Here is a 17,430-nt window from a genome sequence, read left to right on the forward strand (position 1 = left end):
AAGAGCTGGTCTACAGAGTATCCAAGGGGCAGACACGGCTGAACGGATAGAACCAGAATCAAGGACATTGCAAACAACCGGACAGTCCCTGACATGTATGGAATAATGGGTCTCCTATGTGAGCCTGGGGCACTGATCATCTGCTCTCTAATAACCAGCGCACAAACCGCGGCGTATAGTCTAAGGCACAGGTCCGTTCAGACAGAACCACAAAGGACAGAATTGCTTTGTTACCAGCAGATGGCAGTGCTGCACAGTGCAGAGCTCCCATTCTGGCCACAGAAGGATGTGCTGCAGTGTGTGCAGGACTCCACACATACTCCTAAATGTTTGACCTATAAAAATGTCTCCACCCAAGATTAATGGTAATAGCTCCTAATATAAATACCAAAAAAGAGATTCTTCTAAGTGATGTATGAACAATACTTGAGGGGTTAATGAACAAACAGCAAAAAGGGACCAAAATGACCAGTACTATACAAAATATAGTAGGGAAGTATGGCTATCCTCTTATATCAGGAGTGTAATGGTAATAGCCTCAACAAAGAGGAAAGTCCTATACTCCCTACAATAAGAGACAAGAAACCGTCCCCTATAACTGTGCTCCAATTTGGTGATGTGCACCATACATATAAGCTGAAAGAGTATATTGATATTCAACATATGCATAATCATCTGCAGTATACAATATGTTTGATGGATTAAATAATACATAATGCATTGTCAATGCAGCAGAGTTTGCAGAAGGAAGATCAGAAAAAAGATTTAGTATGCATAAATAATGCCATAAAGGCTCGCATCCAACACCATTCCCACTCCTAAAAGGGCAGTCTCAGCAGTGAAAATAAGAATAAGGGTCATATACTAATAATACCTTGAGACATGGTGTCTAGAACCATGAGGAGCACAGAAGGGGGCGCACAGACACCTTGACGCGCGTTTCACCACACGGAGCCTCGTGCTTTTTGGTCTCCACACATATATTGTCTGCAGTTTTCTCCATATTAGCCCATCCTAGATACCATGCACCACTCTATTTTTTACACGTTTTTTAAAAGGATCTTATGGTTTCTGTAAAATATTCTTCCCAAACGCAGTTCAGTGTTAAAAAAGCAACAAAAAAACAACAACAAAAATTTCGTTTACTTTCCCTCCCCAGGTCCAGTGCTGGATCTGATGACTGAGCTCAGGGGTTCATGCTGTCTGCATCAGTAGAGCTACTGAGCGCGGTGATTGGCTGCAGCACGGACAACTTGAAGTGGGCGCTGCAAACAAACAACAGAGACCAGAACAGCACTGGAGAGGCAGCGCTGGACCCGGGGAGGGTGAGTAATGCATTGTTTGCATTTTTATAGTCAACTGCACCACGGGACAAAAGTTTACTAAAACTGGAAAACCACTTTAAATGGGTTGTCCAGGTAGAAAGAAAAGTTTCCCAGGGGCTTGGAGATGTAAAAAATATAATAAACTAATTGATATTCACCTGCCAGCACCCACCTGGATCCAGCACAGGCCACAGGAAGAGGAGACGTCACCGCTTATCCACCAGCAGGACTGCTGCGGCCTGTGAGTGGCAGCAGCAGTCAAGTGACATCAGAGGAACATTCGATAATGCACTGCTCAAGTCACCTGACTGCTGCAGCCAATCATAGGCTGCAGAGGTCCTGCTGCTGGTGGAACGGTGATGTTTCCTCTCCCTTGTATGTATACTGTATAGGTTGTATGTATATATGTATAGTGTATCGGTTGTATGTATAATGTATCGGTTGTATGTATGTATAGTGTATAGGATATATGTGTAATGTATAGGTTGTATGTATGTATAGTGTATCGAATGTATGTATAGTGTATAGGTTGTATATATTGTGCATAGGATGTATGTATAGTATATATGATAGTGTATCAGTTGTATGTAATAGGTTGTATGTATGTATAGTGTACGGATGTATGTATAGGTTGTATGTATGTATGTATGTATAGTGTATAGGTTGTATGTATGTATGTATAGTGTATAGGTTGTATATACAGTGGGTACGGAAAGTATTCAGACCCCTTTAAATTTTTCACTGTTTGTTTCATTGCAGCCATTTGGTAAATTCTAAAAAGTTCATTTTTTTTCTCATTAAAGTACACTCTGCACCCCATCTTGACTGAAAAAAACAGAAATGTAGAAATTTTTGCAAATTTATTAAAAAAGAAAAACTGAAATATCACATGGTCATAAGTATTCAGACCCTTTGCTCAGTATTGAGTAGAAGCACACTTTTGAGCTAGTACAGCCATGAGTCTTCTTGGGAATGATGCAGGACGTTTTTCACAGCTGGATTTGGGGATCCACTGCCATTCTTCCCTGCAGATCCCTTCCAGTTCCATCAGGTTGGATGGTGAACGTTGGTGGACAGACATTTTCAGGTCTCTCCAGAGATGCTCAATTGGGTTTAGGTCCGGGCTTTGGCTGGGCCAGTCAAGAATGGTCACAGAGGAGTTGTTCTGAAGCCACTCCTTTGTTATTTTAGCTGTGTGCTTAGGGTCATTGTCTTGTTGGAAGGTGAACCTCCGGCCAAGTCTGAGGTCCAGAGCACTCTGGAAGAGGTTTTCATCCAGGATATCTCTGTACTTGGCCGCATTCATGTTTCTTTCAACTGCAACCAGTCGTCCTGTCCCTTCATCTGAAAAACACCCCCATAGCATGATGCTGCCACCACCATGTTTCACTGTTGGGATTGTATTGGGCAGTTGATGAGCAGTGCCTGGTTTTCTCCACACATACCACTTAGAACTTTTTGGTGATAATTCTATCTTCGTCTCATCAGACCAGAGAATCTTATTTCTCATAGTCTGGGAGTCCCTAATGTGTTTTTGAGCAAACTCTAAGCGGGCTTTCATATGGCTTGCACTGAGGACAGGCTTCCATCGGGCCACTCTGCCATAAAGGCCCGACTGGTGGAGGGCTGCAGTGATAGTTGACTTTGTGTAACTTTCTCCCATCTCCCTACTGCATCTCTGGAGCTCAACCACAGTGATCTTGGGGTTCTTCTTTACCTCTCTCACCAAGGCTCTTCTCCCACGATTTCTCAGTTTGGCTGGACGGCCAGGTCTAGGAAGACTTCTGGTGGTCCCAAACTTCTTCCATATAAGGATTATGGAGGCCCCTGTGCTCTTAGGAACCTTGAGTAATGCTGAAATTCTTTTGTAACCTTGGCCAGATCTGTGCCTTGCCACAATTCTCTCTCTGAGCTCCTTGGGCATTTCCTTTGAGCTCATGATTCTCATTTGGTCTGACATGCACTGTGAGCTGTGAGGTCTTTTTGGAAGACCCATTTCCGCCCAAGCTTAAACTTCTTGGCTTGTGTCTTGAGCCGTTGCTTCAATATTGCCACATAATCTTCTTTTCTCATGATACCATCTATTTTGTGAAGTGCACCAGTCCCTCCTGCAGCAGAACAACCCCACAACATGATGCGACCACCCCCATGTTTCACAGTTGGGATGGTGTTCTTAGGCTTCCAAGCTTTTCCCTTTTTCCTCCAAACGTAACAATGGTCATTATGCCCAAAAAGTTAAATTTTAGTTTCATCAGACCACAGGACATGTCTCCAGAAATTAAGGTCTTTGTTCCTGTGTGCATTTGCAAACATTAATTTGGCTCTCTTATGCTTCTTTTGGAGTAATGGCTTCTTCCTGGCAGAGTGGCCTTTCAGTGCATGTTGATACAGTACTCCTTTCACTGTGGATATTGACACAATCTCACCAGCTTCCACCATCACAAAGTATTTTGCTTTTGTCCTTGGGTTGATATGCACATGTTGGACCAAAGCACGTTCATCTCTGGGACACAGAACCCATCTCCTTCCTGAGCGGTATGATGGCTGGACATTCCCATCTTGTTTGTACTTGCGTAGAATTGTTTCTACCGATGAACGAGGCACCTTCAGGTATCTTAAAATTGTACCCAAGGATGAGCCAGACTTGTGCAAGTTCACAATTCTCTTCCTGATATCTTGGCTGATTTCTTTAGACTTTCCCATGATGCTAATAATAATCTTTTTATTTATATAGCGCCAACATGTTCCGCAGCGCTTTACAATTCAGACACATTATTGGCACTGTCCCCAATGGGGATCACAATCTTAATTCCCTATCAGTCTTTGGAGTGTGGGAGGAAACCGGAGAACCCGGAGGAAACCCACGCAAACACGGGGAGAACATACAAACTCCTTGTAGATGTTGTCCTTGGTGGGATTTGAACCCAGGACCCCAGCTCTGCAAGGCTACACAAAGAAGCAGTGTGTTTCAGGTGTGCATTAAAATACATCCACAGGTGTGTCTCTAATTAAGTCAGATGTTGCCAAAAAACAGAAGCTTCCAAACACATGACATCATCATATGGGCAGTCCAGAATTGTTTAAAGGCATAGTAATCTTAGTGTATGTAAACTTTTGTCTTTGCAGTAAGTAATAAAAATGCCTTAAAACATTCTCTCTCTCTCATTATTCTGGCATTTGGCAAATATTAAAAATTATGATAATCCTAATTGACCTAAAACGGGAAAGGTTTATTCTGATGTCATATCAGATATTGAGAAAAACATGCAGATGTGTCTTTTTATATAGTGTATGTAAACTTCTATAGTGTATTGTGTATATATATCTAATGTATAGGTTGTATGTGTGACGTATAGGTTGTATGTATGTATAGTGTATAGGTTGTATGTACAGTATGTGTAGTTTATAGGTTGTGTGTATAGGATGTATGTATAGTGTATAGGATGTATGTGTAGTGTATAGGATGTAGGTGTAGTGTATAGGATGTATGTATAGTGTATAGATTGTACACTGTGTGCAGAATTATTAGGCAAATGCGTATTTTGATCACTTCGATACTTTTTATACATGTTGTCCTACTCCAAGCTGCATAGGCTTGAGCGCCAACTACCAATTAAGTAAATCTGGTGATGTGCATCTCTATAATGAGGAGGGGTGTTGACTAATGACAACAACACCCTATATAAGGTGTGCTTAATTATTAGGCAACTTCCTTTCCTTTGGCAAAATGGGTCAGAAGGGAGATTTGACGGGCTCTGAAAAGTCCAAAATTGTGAGATGTCTTGCAGAGGGATGCAGCAGTCTTGAAATTTCCAAACTTTTGAAGCATGATCACCGAACAATCAAGCATTTCATGGCAAATAGCCAACAGGGTCGCAAGAAGCGTGTTGGCCAAAAAAGGCGCAAAATAACTGCCCATGAATTGAGGAAAATCAAGCGTGAAGCTGCCAAGATGCCATTCGCCACTAGTTTTGCCATATTTCAGAGCTGCAACGTTACTGGGGTATCAAAAAGCACAAGGTGTGCGATACTCAGGGACATGGCCAAGGTAAGGAAGGCTGAAAAACTACCACCTTTGAACAAGAAACATAAGATAAAACATCAAGAATGGGCCAAGAAATATCTTAAGACTGATTTTTCAAAGGTTTTATGGACTGATGAAATGAGAGTGACTCTTGATGGGCCAGAGGCTGGATCAATAAAGGGCAGAGAGCTCCACTCCGACTCAGACGCCAACAAGGTGGAGGTGGGGTACTGGTATGGGCTGGTATCATCAAAGATGAACTTGTGGGACCTTTTCGAGTTGAGGATGGAGTGAAGCTCATCTCCCAGACCTACTGCCAGTTTCTGGAAGACAACTTCTTCAAGCAGTGGTACAGGAAGAAGTCGGTATCGTTCAAGAAAAAGATGATTTTCATGCAGGACAATGCTCCATCACATGCATCCAACTACTCCACAACGTGACTGGCCAGTAAAGATCTAAAAGAAGAAAAAATAATGACATGGCCCCCTTGTTCACCTGATCTGAACCCCATAGAGAACCTGTGGTCCATCATAAAATGTGAGATCTACAGGGAGGGAAAACAGTACACCTCTCGGAACAGTGTCTGGGAGTCTGTGGTGGCTGCTGCACGCAATGTTGATCGAAAACAGATCAAGCAACTGACAGAATCTATGGATGGAAGGCTGTTGAGTGTCATCATAAAGAAAGGTGGCTATACTGATCACTAATTTTTTTTGTTTTTGTTTTTGCATGTCAGAAATGTTTATTTCTACATTTTGTGCACTGATATCGGTTTACCTGGTGAAAATAAACAAGTGAGTTGGGATTATATTTGGTTTTTATTAAGTTGCCTAATAATTCTGCACAGTAATAGTTACCTGCACAAACAGATATCCTCCTAAGATAGCCAAATCTAAAAAAATCCCACTCCAACCTCCAAAAGTATTAAGCTTGAATATTTATGAGTCTTTTTGGTTGATTGAGAACATAGTTGTTGATCAATAATAAAAATAATCCTCTAAAATATAACTTGCCTAATAATTCTGCACACAATGTATGTATTTGTAGTGTATAGGTTGTATGTGTAGTGTATAAGATGTATGTATAGTGTATAGGTTGTATGTATGTGTAGTGTATAGGCTGTATGTATGTGTAGTGTATAGGATGTATGTATAGTGTATAGGCTGTATGTATGTGTAGTGTATAGGATGTACAGTACAGACCAAAAGTTTGGACACACCTTCTCATTTAAAGATTTTTCTGTATTTTCATGACAATGAAAATTGTACATTCACACTGAAGGCATCGAAACTATGAATTAACACATGTGGAATTATATACTTAACAAAAAAGTGTGAAACAACTGAAAATATGTCTTATATTCTAGGTTCTTCAAAGTAGCCACCTTTTGCTTTGATGACTGCTTTGCACACTCTTGGCATTCTCTTGATGAACTTCAAGAGGTAGTCACCGGAAATGGTTTTCCAACAATCTTGAAGGAGTTCCCAGAGATGCTTAGCACTTGTTGGCCCTTTTGCCTTCACTCTGTGGTCCAGCTCACCCCAAACCATCTCGATTGGGTTCAGGTCTGGTGACTGTGGAGGCCAAGTCATCTGGCGTAGCACCCCATCACTCTCCTTCTTGGTCAAATAGCCCTTACACAGCCTGAGGTGTGTTTGGGGTCATTGTCCTGTTGAAAAATAAATGATGGTCCAACTAAACGCAAACCCGATGGAATAGCATGCCTCTGCAAGATGCTGTGGTAGCCATGCTGGTTCAGTATGCCTTCAATTTTGAATAAATCCCCAACAGTGTCACCAGCACAGCACCCCCACACCATCACACCTCCTCCTCCATGCTTCACCGTGGGAACCAGGCATGTAGAGTCCATTCGTTCACCTTTTCTGCGTCGCACAAAGACACGGTGGTTGGAACCAAAGATCTCAAATTTGGACTCCTCAGACCAAAGCACAGATTTCCACTGGTCTAATGTCCATTCCTTGTGTTCTTTAGACCAAACAAGTCTCTTCTGCTTGTTGCCTGTCCTTAGCAGTGGTTTCCTAGCAGCTATTTTACCATGAAGGCCTGCTGCACAAAGTCTCCTCTTAACAGTTGTTGAAGAGATGTGTCTGCTGCTAGAACTCTGTGTGGCATTGACCTGGTCTCTAATCTGAGCTGCTGTAAACCTGCGATTTCTGAGGCTGGTGACTCGGATAAACTTATCCTCAGAAGCAGAGGTGACTCTTGGTCTTGCTTTACTGGGGCGGTCCTCATGTGAGCCAGTTTCTTTGTAGCGCTTGATGGTTTTTGCAACTGCACTTGGGGACACTTTCAAAGTTTTCCCAATTTTTCGGACTGACTGACCTTCATTTCTTAAAGTAATGATGGCCACTAGTTTTTCTTTACTTAGCTGCTTTTTTCTTGCCATAATACAAATTCTAACAGTCTATTCAGTAGGACTATCAGCTGTGTATCCACCAGACTTCTGCACAACATAACTGATGGTCCCAACCCTATTTATAAGGCAAGAAATCCCACTTATTAAACCTGACAGGGCACACCTGTGAAGTGAAAACCATTTCCGGTGACTACCTCTAGAAGCTCATCAAGAGAATGCCAAGGGTGTGCAAAGCAGTCATCAAAGCAAAAGGTGGCTACTTTGAAGAACCTAGAATATAAGACATATTTTCAGTTGTTTCACACTTTTTTGTTAAGTATATAATTCCACATGTGTTAATTCATAGTTTCGATGCCTTCAGTGTGAATGTACAATTTTCAAAGTCTTGAAACTACACAGAAATTTCTTTAAATGAGAAGGTGTGTCCAAACTTTTGGTCTGTACTGTATGTGTAGTGTATAGGATGTATGTACGTATGTATGTATAGTGTGTGTGTGTGTATGTATGTATAGTGTATATAGTTTTTATGTATAGTGTGTATAGGATGTATGTATGTATAGTGTATAGGTTGTATGTATGTGTAGTGTATATGATGTATGTATAGGTTGTATGTATAGGCTGTGTGTATGTGTAGTGTATAGGATGTATGTATAGGATGTATGTATAGTGTATAGGTTGTATGTAAAGGCTGTATGTATGTGTAGTGTATAGGATGTATGTATAGTGCATATGTATGTATAGGCTGTATGTATAGTGCATAGGATGTACTGTGTATATATAGGTTGTATGTATGTGTAGTGTATAGGATGTATGTATAGTGTATAGGATGTATGTATAGTGTATAGGATGTATGTATAGTGCATATGTATGTATGTATTGGCTGTATGTATAGTGTATAGGATGTATGTATAGTGCATATGTTGTATGTATGTATAGTGTATAGGATGTATGTATAGTGCATATGTTGTATGTATAGGCTGTATGTATAGTGTATAGGATGTATGTATAGTGTATAGGCTGTATGTATGTGTAGTGTATAGGATGTATGTATAGGCTGTATGTATGTGTAGTGTATAGGATGTATGTATAGTGCATATGTTGTATGTATAGGCTGTATGTATGTGTAGTGTATAGGATGTGTGTATAGGATGTATGTATGTATAGTGTATAGGTTGTATGTATAGTGTATAGGTTGTATGTATAGTGTATAGGATGTATGTATAGTGTATAGGTTGTATGTATAGGCTGTATGTATGTGTAGTGTATAGGATGTATGTATAGTGTATAGGATGTATGTATAGTGTATAGGTTGTATGTATAGGCTGTATGTATGTGTAGTGTATAGGATGTATGTATAGTGTATAGGATGTATGTATAGTGTATAGGTTGTATGTATAGGCTGTATGTATGTGTAGTGTATAGGATGTATGTATAGTGCATATGTTGTATGTATGTATAGTGTATAGGATGTATGTATAGTGCATATGTTGTATGTATAGGCTGTATGTATAGTGTATAGGATGTATGTATAGTGTATAGGCTGTATGTATGTGTAGTGTATAGGATGTGTGTATAGGATGTATGTATAGTGTATAGGTTGCATGTATGTATAGTGTATAGGTTGTATGTATGTATAGTGTATAGGATGTATGTATAGTGCATATGTTGTATGTATAGGCTGTATGTATGTGTAGTGTATAGGATGTATGTATAGTGTATAGGATGTATGTATAGTGTATAGGTTGTATGTGTGTATAGGATGTATGTATGTATAGTGTATAGGTTGTATGTATAGGCTGTGTGTATGTGTAGTGTATATGATGTATTTATAGTGTATAGGTTGTATGTATAGGCTGTATGTATGTATAGTGTATAGGATGTATGTATAGTGTATAGGTTGTATGTGTGTATAGGCTGTATGTCTGTGTAGTGTATAGGATGTATTTGTAGTGTATAGGTTGTATGTGTGTATAGGCTGTTTGTATGTGTAGTGTATAGGATGTATGTGTAGTGTATAGGTTGTATGTATAGGCTGTATGTATGTGTAGTGTATAGGATGTATGTATAGTGTATAGGTTGTATGTATAGGCTGTATGTATGTGTAGTGTATAGGATGTATGTATAGTGTATAGGTTGTATGTATAGGCTGTATGTATGTGTAGTGTATAGGATGTATGTATAGTGTATAGGTTGTATGTGTGTATAGGCTGTATGTCTGTGTAGTGTATAGGATGTATGTGTAGTGTATAGGTTGTATGTATAGGCTGTATGTATGTGTAGTGTATAGGATGTATGTATAGTGTATAGGTTGTATGTATAGGCTGTATGTATGTGTAGTGTATAGGATGTATGTATAGTGTATAGGTTGTATGTATAGGCTGTATGTATGTGTAGTGTATAGGATGTATGTATAGTGTATAGGTTGTATGTATAGGCTGTATGTATGTATAGTGCATATGTTGTATGTATAGGCTGTATGTATAGTGTATAGGATGTATGTATAGTGTATAGGTTGTATGTGTGTATAGGCTGTATGTCTGTGTAGTGTATAGGATGTATGTATGTATAGTGTATAGGTTGTATGTATAGGCTGTGTGTATGTGTAGTGTATAGGATGTATGTATAGTGTATAGGTTGTATGTATAGGCTGTATGTATGTGTAGTGTATATGATGTATTTATAGTGTATAGGTTGTATGTATAGGCTGTATGTATGTATAGTGTATAGGATGTATGTATAGTGTATAGGTTGTATGTGTGTATAGGCTGTATGTCTGTGTAGTGTATAGGATGTATGTATGTATAGTGTATAGGTTGTATGTGTAGTGTATAGGATGTGTGTATAGGATGTATGTATAGTGCATAGGATGTATGTATGTATAATGTATAGGATGTATGTATAGTGTATAGGTTGTATGTGTGTATAGGCTGTATGTCTGTGTAGTGTATAGGATGTATGTGTAGTGTATAGGTTGTATGTGTGTATAGGCTGTTTGTATGTGTAGTGTATAGGATGTATGTGTAGTGTATAGGTTGTATGTATAGGCTGTATGTATGTGTAGTGTATAGGATGTATGTATAGTGTATAGGTTGTATGTATAGGATGTATGTGTAGTGTATAGGATGTATGTATAGTGTATAGGTTGTATGTATAGGCTGTATGTATGTGTAGTGTATAGGATGTATGTATAGTGTATAGGTTGTATGTGTGTATAGGCTGTATGTCTGTGTAGTGTATAGGATGTATGTGTAGTGTATAGGTTGTATGTATAGTCTGTATGTATGTGTAGTGTATAGGATGTATGTATAGTGTATAGGTTGTATGTATAGGCTGTATGTATGTGTAGTGTATAGGATGTATGTATAGTGTATAGGTTGTATGTATAGGCTGTATGTATGTATAGTGCATATGTTGTATGTATAGGCTGTATGTATGTATAGTGTATAGGATGTATGTATAGTGTATAGGTTGTATGTGTGTATAGGCTGTATGTCTGTGTAGTGTATAGGATGTATGTATGTATAGTGTATAGGTTGTATGTATAGGCTGTGTGTATGTGTAGTGTATAGGATGTGTGTATAGTGTATAGGTTGTATGTATAGGCTGTATGTATGTATAGTGTATAGGTTGTATGTATAGGCTGTATGTATGTGTAGTGTATAGGATGTATGTATAGTGCATATGTTGTATGTATGTATAGTGTATAGGATGTATGTATAGTGCATATGTTGTATGTATAGGCTGTATGTATAGTGTATAGGATGTATGTATAGTGTATAGGCTGTATGTATGTGTAGTGTATAGGATGTGTGTATAGGATGTATGTATAGTGTATAGGTTGCATGTATGTATAGTGTATAGGTTGTATGTATGTATAGTGTATAGGATGTATGTATAGTGCATATGTTGTATGTATAGGCTGTATGTATGTGTAGTGTATAGGATGTATGTATAGTGTATAGGATGTATGTATAGTGTATAGGTTGTATGTGTGTATAGGATGTATGTATGTATAGTGTATAGGTTGTATGTATAGGCTGTGTGTATGTGTTGTGTATAGGATGTATGTATAGTGTATAGGTTGTATGTATAGGCTGTATGTATGTGTAGTGTATATGATGTATTTATAGTGTATAGGTTGTATGTATAGGCTGTATGTATGTATAGTGTATAGGTTGTATGTGTGTATAGGCTGTATGTCTGTGTAGTGTATAGGATGTATGTATGTATAGTGTATAGGTTGTATGTGTAGTGTATAGGATGTGTGTATAGGATGTATGTATAGTGCATAGGATGTATGTATGTATAATGTATAGGATGTATGTATAGTGTATAGGTTGTATGTGTGTATAGGCTGTTTGTATGTGTAGTGTATAGGATGTATGTGTAGTGTATAGGTTGTATGTATAGGCTGTATGTATGTGTAGTGTATAGGATGTATGTATAGTGTATAGGTTGTATGTATAGGCTGTATGTATGTGTAGTGTATAGGATGTATGTATAGTGTATAGGTTGTATGTATAGGCTGTATGTATGTGTAGTGTATAGGATGTATGTATAGTGTATAGGCTGTATGTATAGTGTATAGGTTGTATGTGTGTATAGGCTGTATGTCTGTGTAGTGTATAGGATGTATGTGTAGTGTATAGGTTGTATGTATAGGCTGTATGTATGTGTAGTGTATAGGATGTATGTATAGTGTATAGGTTGTATGTATAGGCTGTATGTATGTGTAGTGTATAGGATGTATGTATAGTGTATAGGTTGTATGTATAGGCTGTATGTATGTGTAGTGTATAGGATGTATGTATAGTGTATAGGTTGTATGTATAGGCTGTATGTATGTATAGTGCATATGTTGTATGTATAGGCTGTATGTCTGTGTAGTGTATAGGATGTATGTATAGTGTATAGGTTGTATGTATAGGCTGTATGTATGTATAGTGTATAGGTTGTATGTATAGGCTGTATGTCTGTGTAGTGTATAGGATGTATGTGTAGTGTATAGGTTGTATGTATAGGCTGTATGTCTGTGTAGTGTATAGGATGTATGTATAGTGTATAGGTTGTATGTATAGGCTGTATGTCTGTGTAGTGTATAGGATGTATGTATAGTGTATAGGTTGTATGTATAGGCTGTATGTATGTATAGTGTATAGGTTGTATGTTTAGGCTGTATGTCTGTGTAGTGTATAGGATGTATGTGTAGTGTATAGGTTGTATGTATAGGCTGTATGTCTGTGTAGTGTATAGGATGTATGTGTAGTGTACAGGTTTTCCCGGAGTGCTGCTTTATGGCGTCGTGCTGTAACCTCATAGCTGTGTGCAGCAGACAAGTGCTCACATGTTGTAGTAGATATGAGCGCTCCATTGTTACTGATCCGGACGGGTCGTCTTTATGTTCTGTCTCTTAGATCGCTTGAACCTTCCCAGTATCCTGGTCCTGAACAGCTGTGGTATCAGCCACGCGGGGGATGAGAGTGAGATTGCGGCCTTTTGCTCCCATGTCTCTGAGTTGGACTTGTCTGGTAACAAGCTGGATAACTGGCAGGAGGTAAGACAAGTCGTCATCCACATTGTGACCGCGCCCCACAACTCTACTGGCCATGGCTGACATAATGGACCTGTGGTTCTTTGTGGCATTGTCTCCATCTGACCGTGTACTGGACTCAAAAGTGGGGAAAAAATATTCTTCATGGTTGTGGGGAAGTAAAAATCCACCATCATTGCGTCTATTAATATTTGGTTCGGGTCCCCATAAGTGATTTGTTTCTGCGATGGTTGAGCTGTGTGAGGCTCACTGTTGTTTCTTTTGCTGATATTTCATGATATTTTCACCACTTTTCATTGTGCTGTTTAGGAGAGGCAAGCTGGCATGTTTTATGGTGTTCACTGTGTGGGATGAATAATGGTCGCAGCGGGGCACTACAGATCCACTTTCATCTATATGAATAGCTGTGGATCTGCAGTACCCCAGTGCGGCCACTATGCAGATGATCATGGGGGATGTGATGGGGTAACAGAGTTGCTCCCCATCTGTCAAACTACTTAAGTGCCGCAGACCAAACTGATTAGCCCTGATCACTTCCATTAGAGGCTGGTGCCGACTGTGTAAAAGCCGGCACCAGCGGTGTATGGAGTGATATCGGCTCCTGATCCCGCTCCATTAATGGGGACTTGACATGTCACATGTAATGTCAGCGTGTCACATGTCGAGAAAGGGTTAAAATAGCGCCATTAACTAACCTGTGCTTTTTTATTCAGATTTTAATGGATTAGCTGCTGCGTGACAGGAGTAGTATTATGTCCCAGCACTTATCAGCTGAGATCAGAGAATGGCATTTCCTCCATTGTGTAACCCTACGTGTACCCGACAATCTGTGCCCATATCATGTGGCTAAAAACGAAAAATCCTCATTTAGATTCAGTGAAAAATAAAGCAAGACAAATAAAAGTATTATTAAAAAAAAGTGTATTGAAAAAAAAAACAATCAAATGTATTAAATAGTTCCAAGACACCGTAAAATGTATTCATATTCGGTATTCTCACAGCCCTAAGAAGCTGAAATGTCTATGAAATAAATCCACCTACGCCAATAAGTTATGACCCCTGGAATGTGAAGAGAAAGAGAAAAAATCTGATTATTGTATAACCCCATCAGGACAACAAAGGGCATGAAATGAAAAAACTGTTTAGCATTACGCTCTCAGGTCAAAATATGAAGTTAAACATTGCCACATACAGTACATGCCAAAACCAACGCAAATAGGACAAGGCCATTCACTATGATTGGCTGAGTCTTTGGGAACAACGCCTACACAAAAAACACCAGTGTGAAAGAACCAGAAAGTGGTTAAGTCACCCAAAGATCTGTAAATTTAAGGAGGACCTTTCACCATTTGAATATGTTACCATCTGGCCACATCATGGAATAGTGGCGGCAGAGCTGAGTAAAACGTAGTATTTATTTTTTAGTTTCTCATTTCCGTTGAGGAGATATTGGCTTGTAAAATTTAGGTTATTATTTATAAGTTCAAGGGGTCGTTACCTGAGATTCTTCCTGGGGTCGTGTACTCTTTAACAGCTTGATATATCAGTAACAATCTTAAAAATTTACTTGGACTGTCGAGTGCATTGATTGCCAACCAGGGTCACTTTTACATCAAGGATGGTAAACCCAGCCTAATCATTTTACACGTAACTTATTCTCACCAGCCTCTCCTTCTCTCTTATGCCACTCGCTAGCTACACTTCCAGGTGTATCGACTGGAGACATCAATGAAAGGGAGATCCGTCCTCATGCTGTATATGCGCCACTGACTCCTTCAGAGCCTATGAGCATGTACAGGGATGTGGTTTGTGTTCAGACAGCTCTCTGGCTAAGTGAGCACTGTCAAATAGATTCTGGGGAACTGCTCATAGTGCAAATTAAGGGGGCTTAGCCCATAGCCACGGAAAAGGTGCACCGAGCCCATAGCCACGGAAAAGGTGCACCGAGCCCATAGACCCGGAAAAGATGCACTGAGCCCATAGCCACGGGAAAGGTGCACCGAGCTCATAGCCACGGAAAAGGTGCACCGAGCCCATAGCCACGGGAAAGGTGCACCGAGCCCATAGCCACGGAAAAGGTGCACCGAGCCCATAGCCACGGGAAAGGTGCACCGAGTCCATAGCCACGGAAAAGATGCACCGAGCCCATAGCCACGGAAAAGATGCACCGAGCCCATAGCCACGGAAAAGGTGCACCGAGCCCATGACCACGGAAAAGGTGCACCGAGCCCATAAGCACGGAAAAAGTGCACTGAGCCCCCCTCATTTGCATATAGATAAATATAGGGGCTAAATTCCTATATAAATATTTAATTAGCGTTTTGGGGGTGACGAACTCCCTTTAAATAATGACTTTTTTTTGTTTGTTTTGGGTTTTTTTTTATTAAAGAGATGCACCAACCACCAGAATCTCCATGCAGGATCACCACTTTAACCCCCCTTTGAGGATTCTTAGAGGTACACCAGATTGTACATGTCTTATCAGAATATTACTGCTTTACTCCAAATGTTTTCATTTCTACATTCCCACTAGGTCAGTAAGATTGTGTCTAGTGTGCCTCAGCTGGAGTTCCTGAATCTGAGCTCTAACCCCCTGCATGCGTCCATCTTGGAGAGGGAATGTGCCGGGACTTTTTCTGGCATTCGGAAGCTGGTTCTCAATAATTGTAAAGTTTCCTGGGAGACAGTTCACACATTGCTGCTGGAATTACCGGAGTAAGTATGGGGCTGCGCTGCTGGATCTGACATGCTTCGGCCACGTGCACACTCGTGTCATCACGTAGTGTATATATGACATGGGGTGTGTGTGTATCTAATACACTATAAAAGCCAGGGTCACACCGCAGGTTATGCAGCATTATAGTAGATGCTAAAGGAAGTTCAGAACAAACTCTCACAGGTACGTTCCCACCTGACATCTTCCCTTATGTGTTGGCAGGAAAAATGCTGCATTAAATACATGTGGTTTTGATGTGTTTTTCCCACTTATTAGCATGGATCATCAGGGGTCCTCCTTGGGGAGGGGGGCTCTGGGCAATTGTCCAGTCTGTTCCCCATAACTCTGGCCCTGATTGTATATGGTGGGAAATGTTCCTATTGTATGTGCCAAACATTCCCGCAGCCTACATATACAGGAAATGTGACAAGAGTGTCCTGGCATACTTCTGCCCAAAATGTGTCCACATACTTTATTTTTTTCAATTGTATGTGAAAAAATTGTGATTATGTATAGTTGTATCTAAATCTCGGCTTTATGTCCGACATATATGTGCTCCACTGGCTCTAGCAGCAAGAGGTAATTATATTGGAGATTTGCACCATTTTAGCCTTAGACTAATCTTGCTCAGTGCGAGGACAGGCCTGGCTCATGATTGGCCCCTCCAAATCACATTTCTATGTCAGCGCCCAGAGATGGATATTGCTTTGTGCCCAGGAGTACCAAAATAAATTGTAATATCCGAAACTGTACTCTCATACCTTCCCATACAGACACCGTGTGATACAATCATGTCTTCTTATACCTTACTATAAAGACACCGTGTGATACAACCATGTCTTATACCTTCCCATACAGACACCGTGTGATACAACCATGTCTCATACCTTCCCATACAGACACCGTGTGATACAACCATGTCTTATACCTTCCCATACAGACACCGTGTGATACAACCATGTCTCATACCTTCCCATACAGACACCGTGTGATACAACCATGTCTTATACCTTCCCATACAGACACCGTGTGATACAACCATGTCTTATACCTTCCCATACAGACACCGTGTGATACAACCATGTCTTATACCTTCCCATACAGACACCGTGTGATACAACCATGTCTTATACCTTCCCATACAGACACCGTGTGATACAACCATGTCTTATACCTTCCCATACAGACACCGTGTGATACAACCATGTCTTATACCTTCCCATACAGACACCGTGTGATACAACCATGTCTTATACCTTCCCATACAGACACCGTGTGATACAACCATGTCTCATACCTTCCCATACAGACACCGTGTGATACAACCATGTCTTATACCTTCCCATACAGACACCGTGTGATACAACCATGTCTCATACCTTCCCATACAGACACCGTGTGATACAACCATGTCTCATACCTTCCCATACAGACACC

At 40.2% G+C, this 17,430-nt stretch overlaps 1 protein-coding gene across 5 annotated transcripts in view; it reads left to right on the plus strand.

Annotated features, from left to right (window-relative positions):
- The window catches only part of TBCEL (tubulin folding cofactor E like), an 81,895-nt gene that overhangs the window by 35,520 nt on the left and 28,945 nt on the right, over window positions 1–17,430 (plus strand). For all 5 annotated transcript variants that reach the window (XM_073656658.1, XM_073656660.1, XM_073656659.1 and 2 more), the window contains 2 exons: window positions 13,141–13,280; window positions 15,811–15,992. In XM_073656658.1, coding sequence (XP_073512759.1) covers window positions 13,141–13,280; window positions 15,811–15,992 — 322 coding nt within the window. The remainder of the gene's footprint in view (window positions 1–13,140; window positions 13,281–15,810; window positions 15,993–17,430) is intronic.

This window comes from Phyllobates terribilis, unplaced genomic scaffold (genome assembly GCF_046119375.1).
Source record: "Phyllobates terribilis strain yellow unplaced genomic scaffold, ASM4611937v1 Scaffold_12__6_contigs__length_324123572, whole genome shotgun sequence".
Classification (NCBI taxonomy): domain Eukaryota; kingdom Metazoa; phylum Chordata; class Amphibia; order Anura; family Dendrobatidae; genus Phyllobates; species Phyllobates terribilis.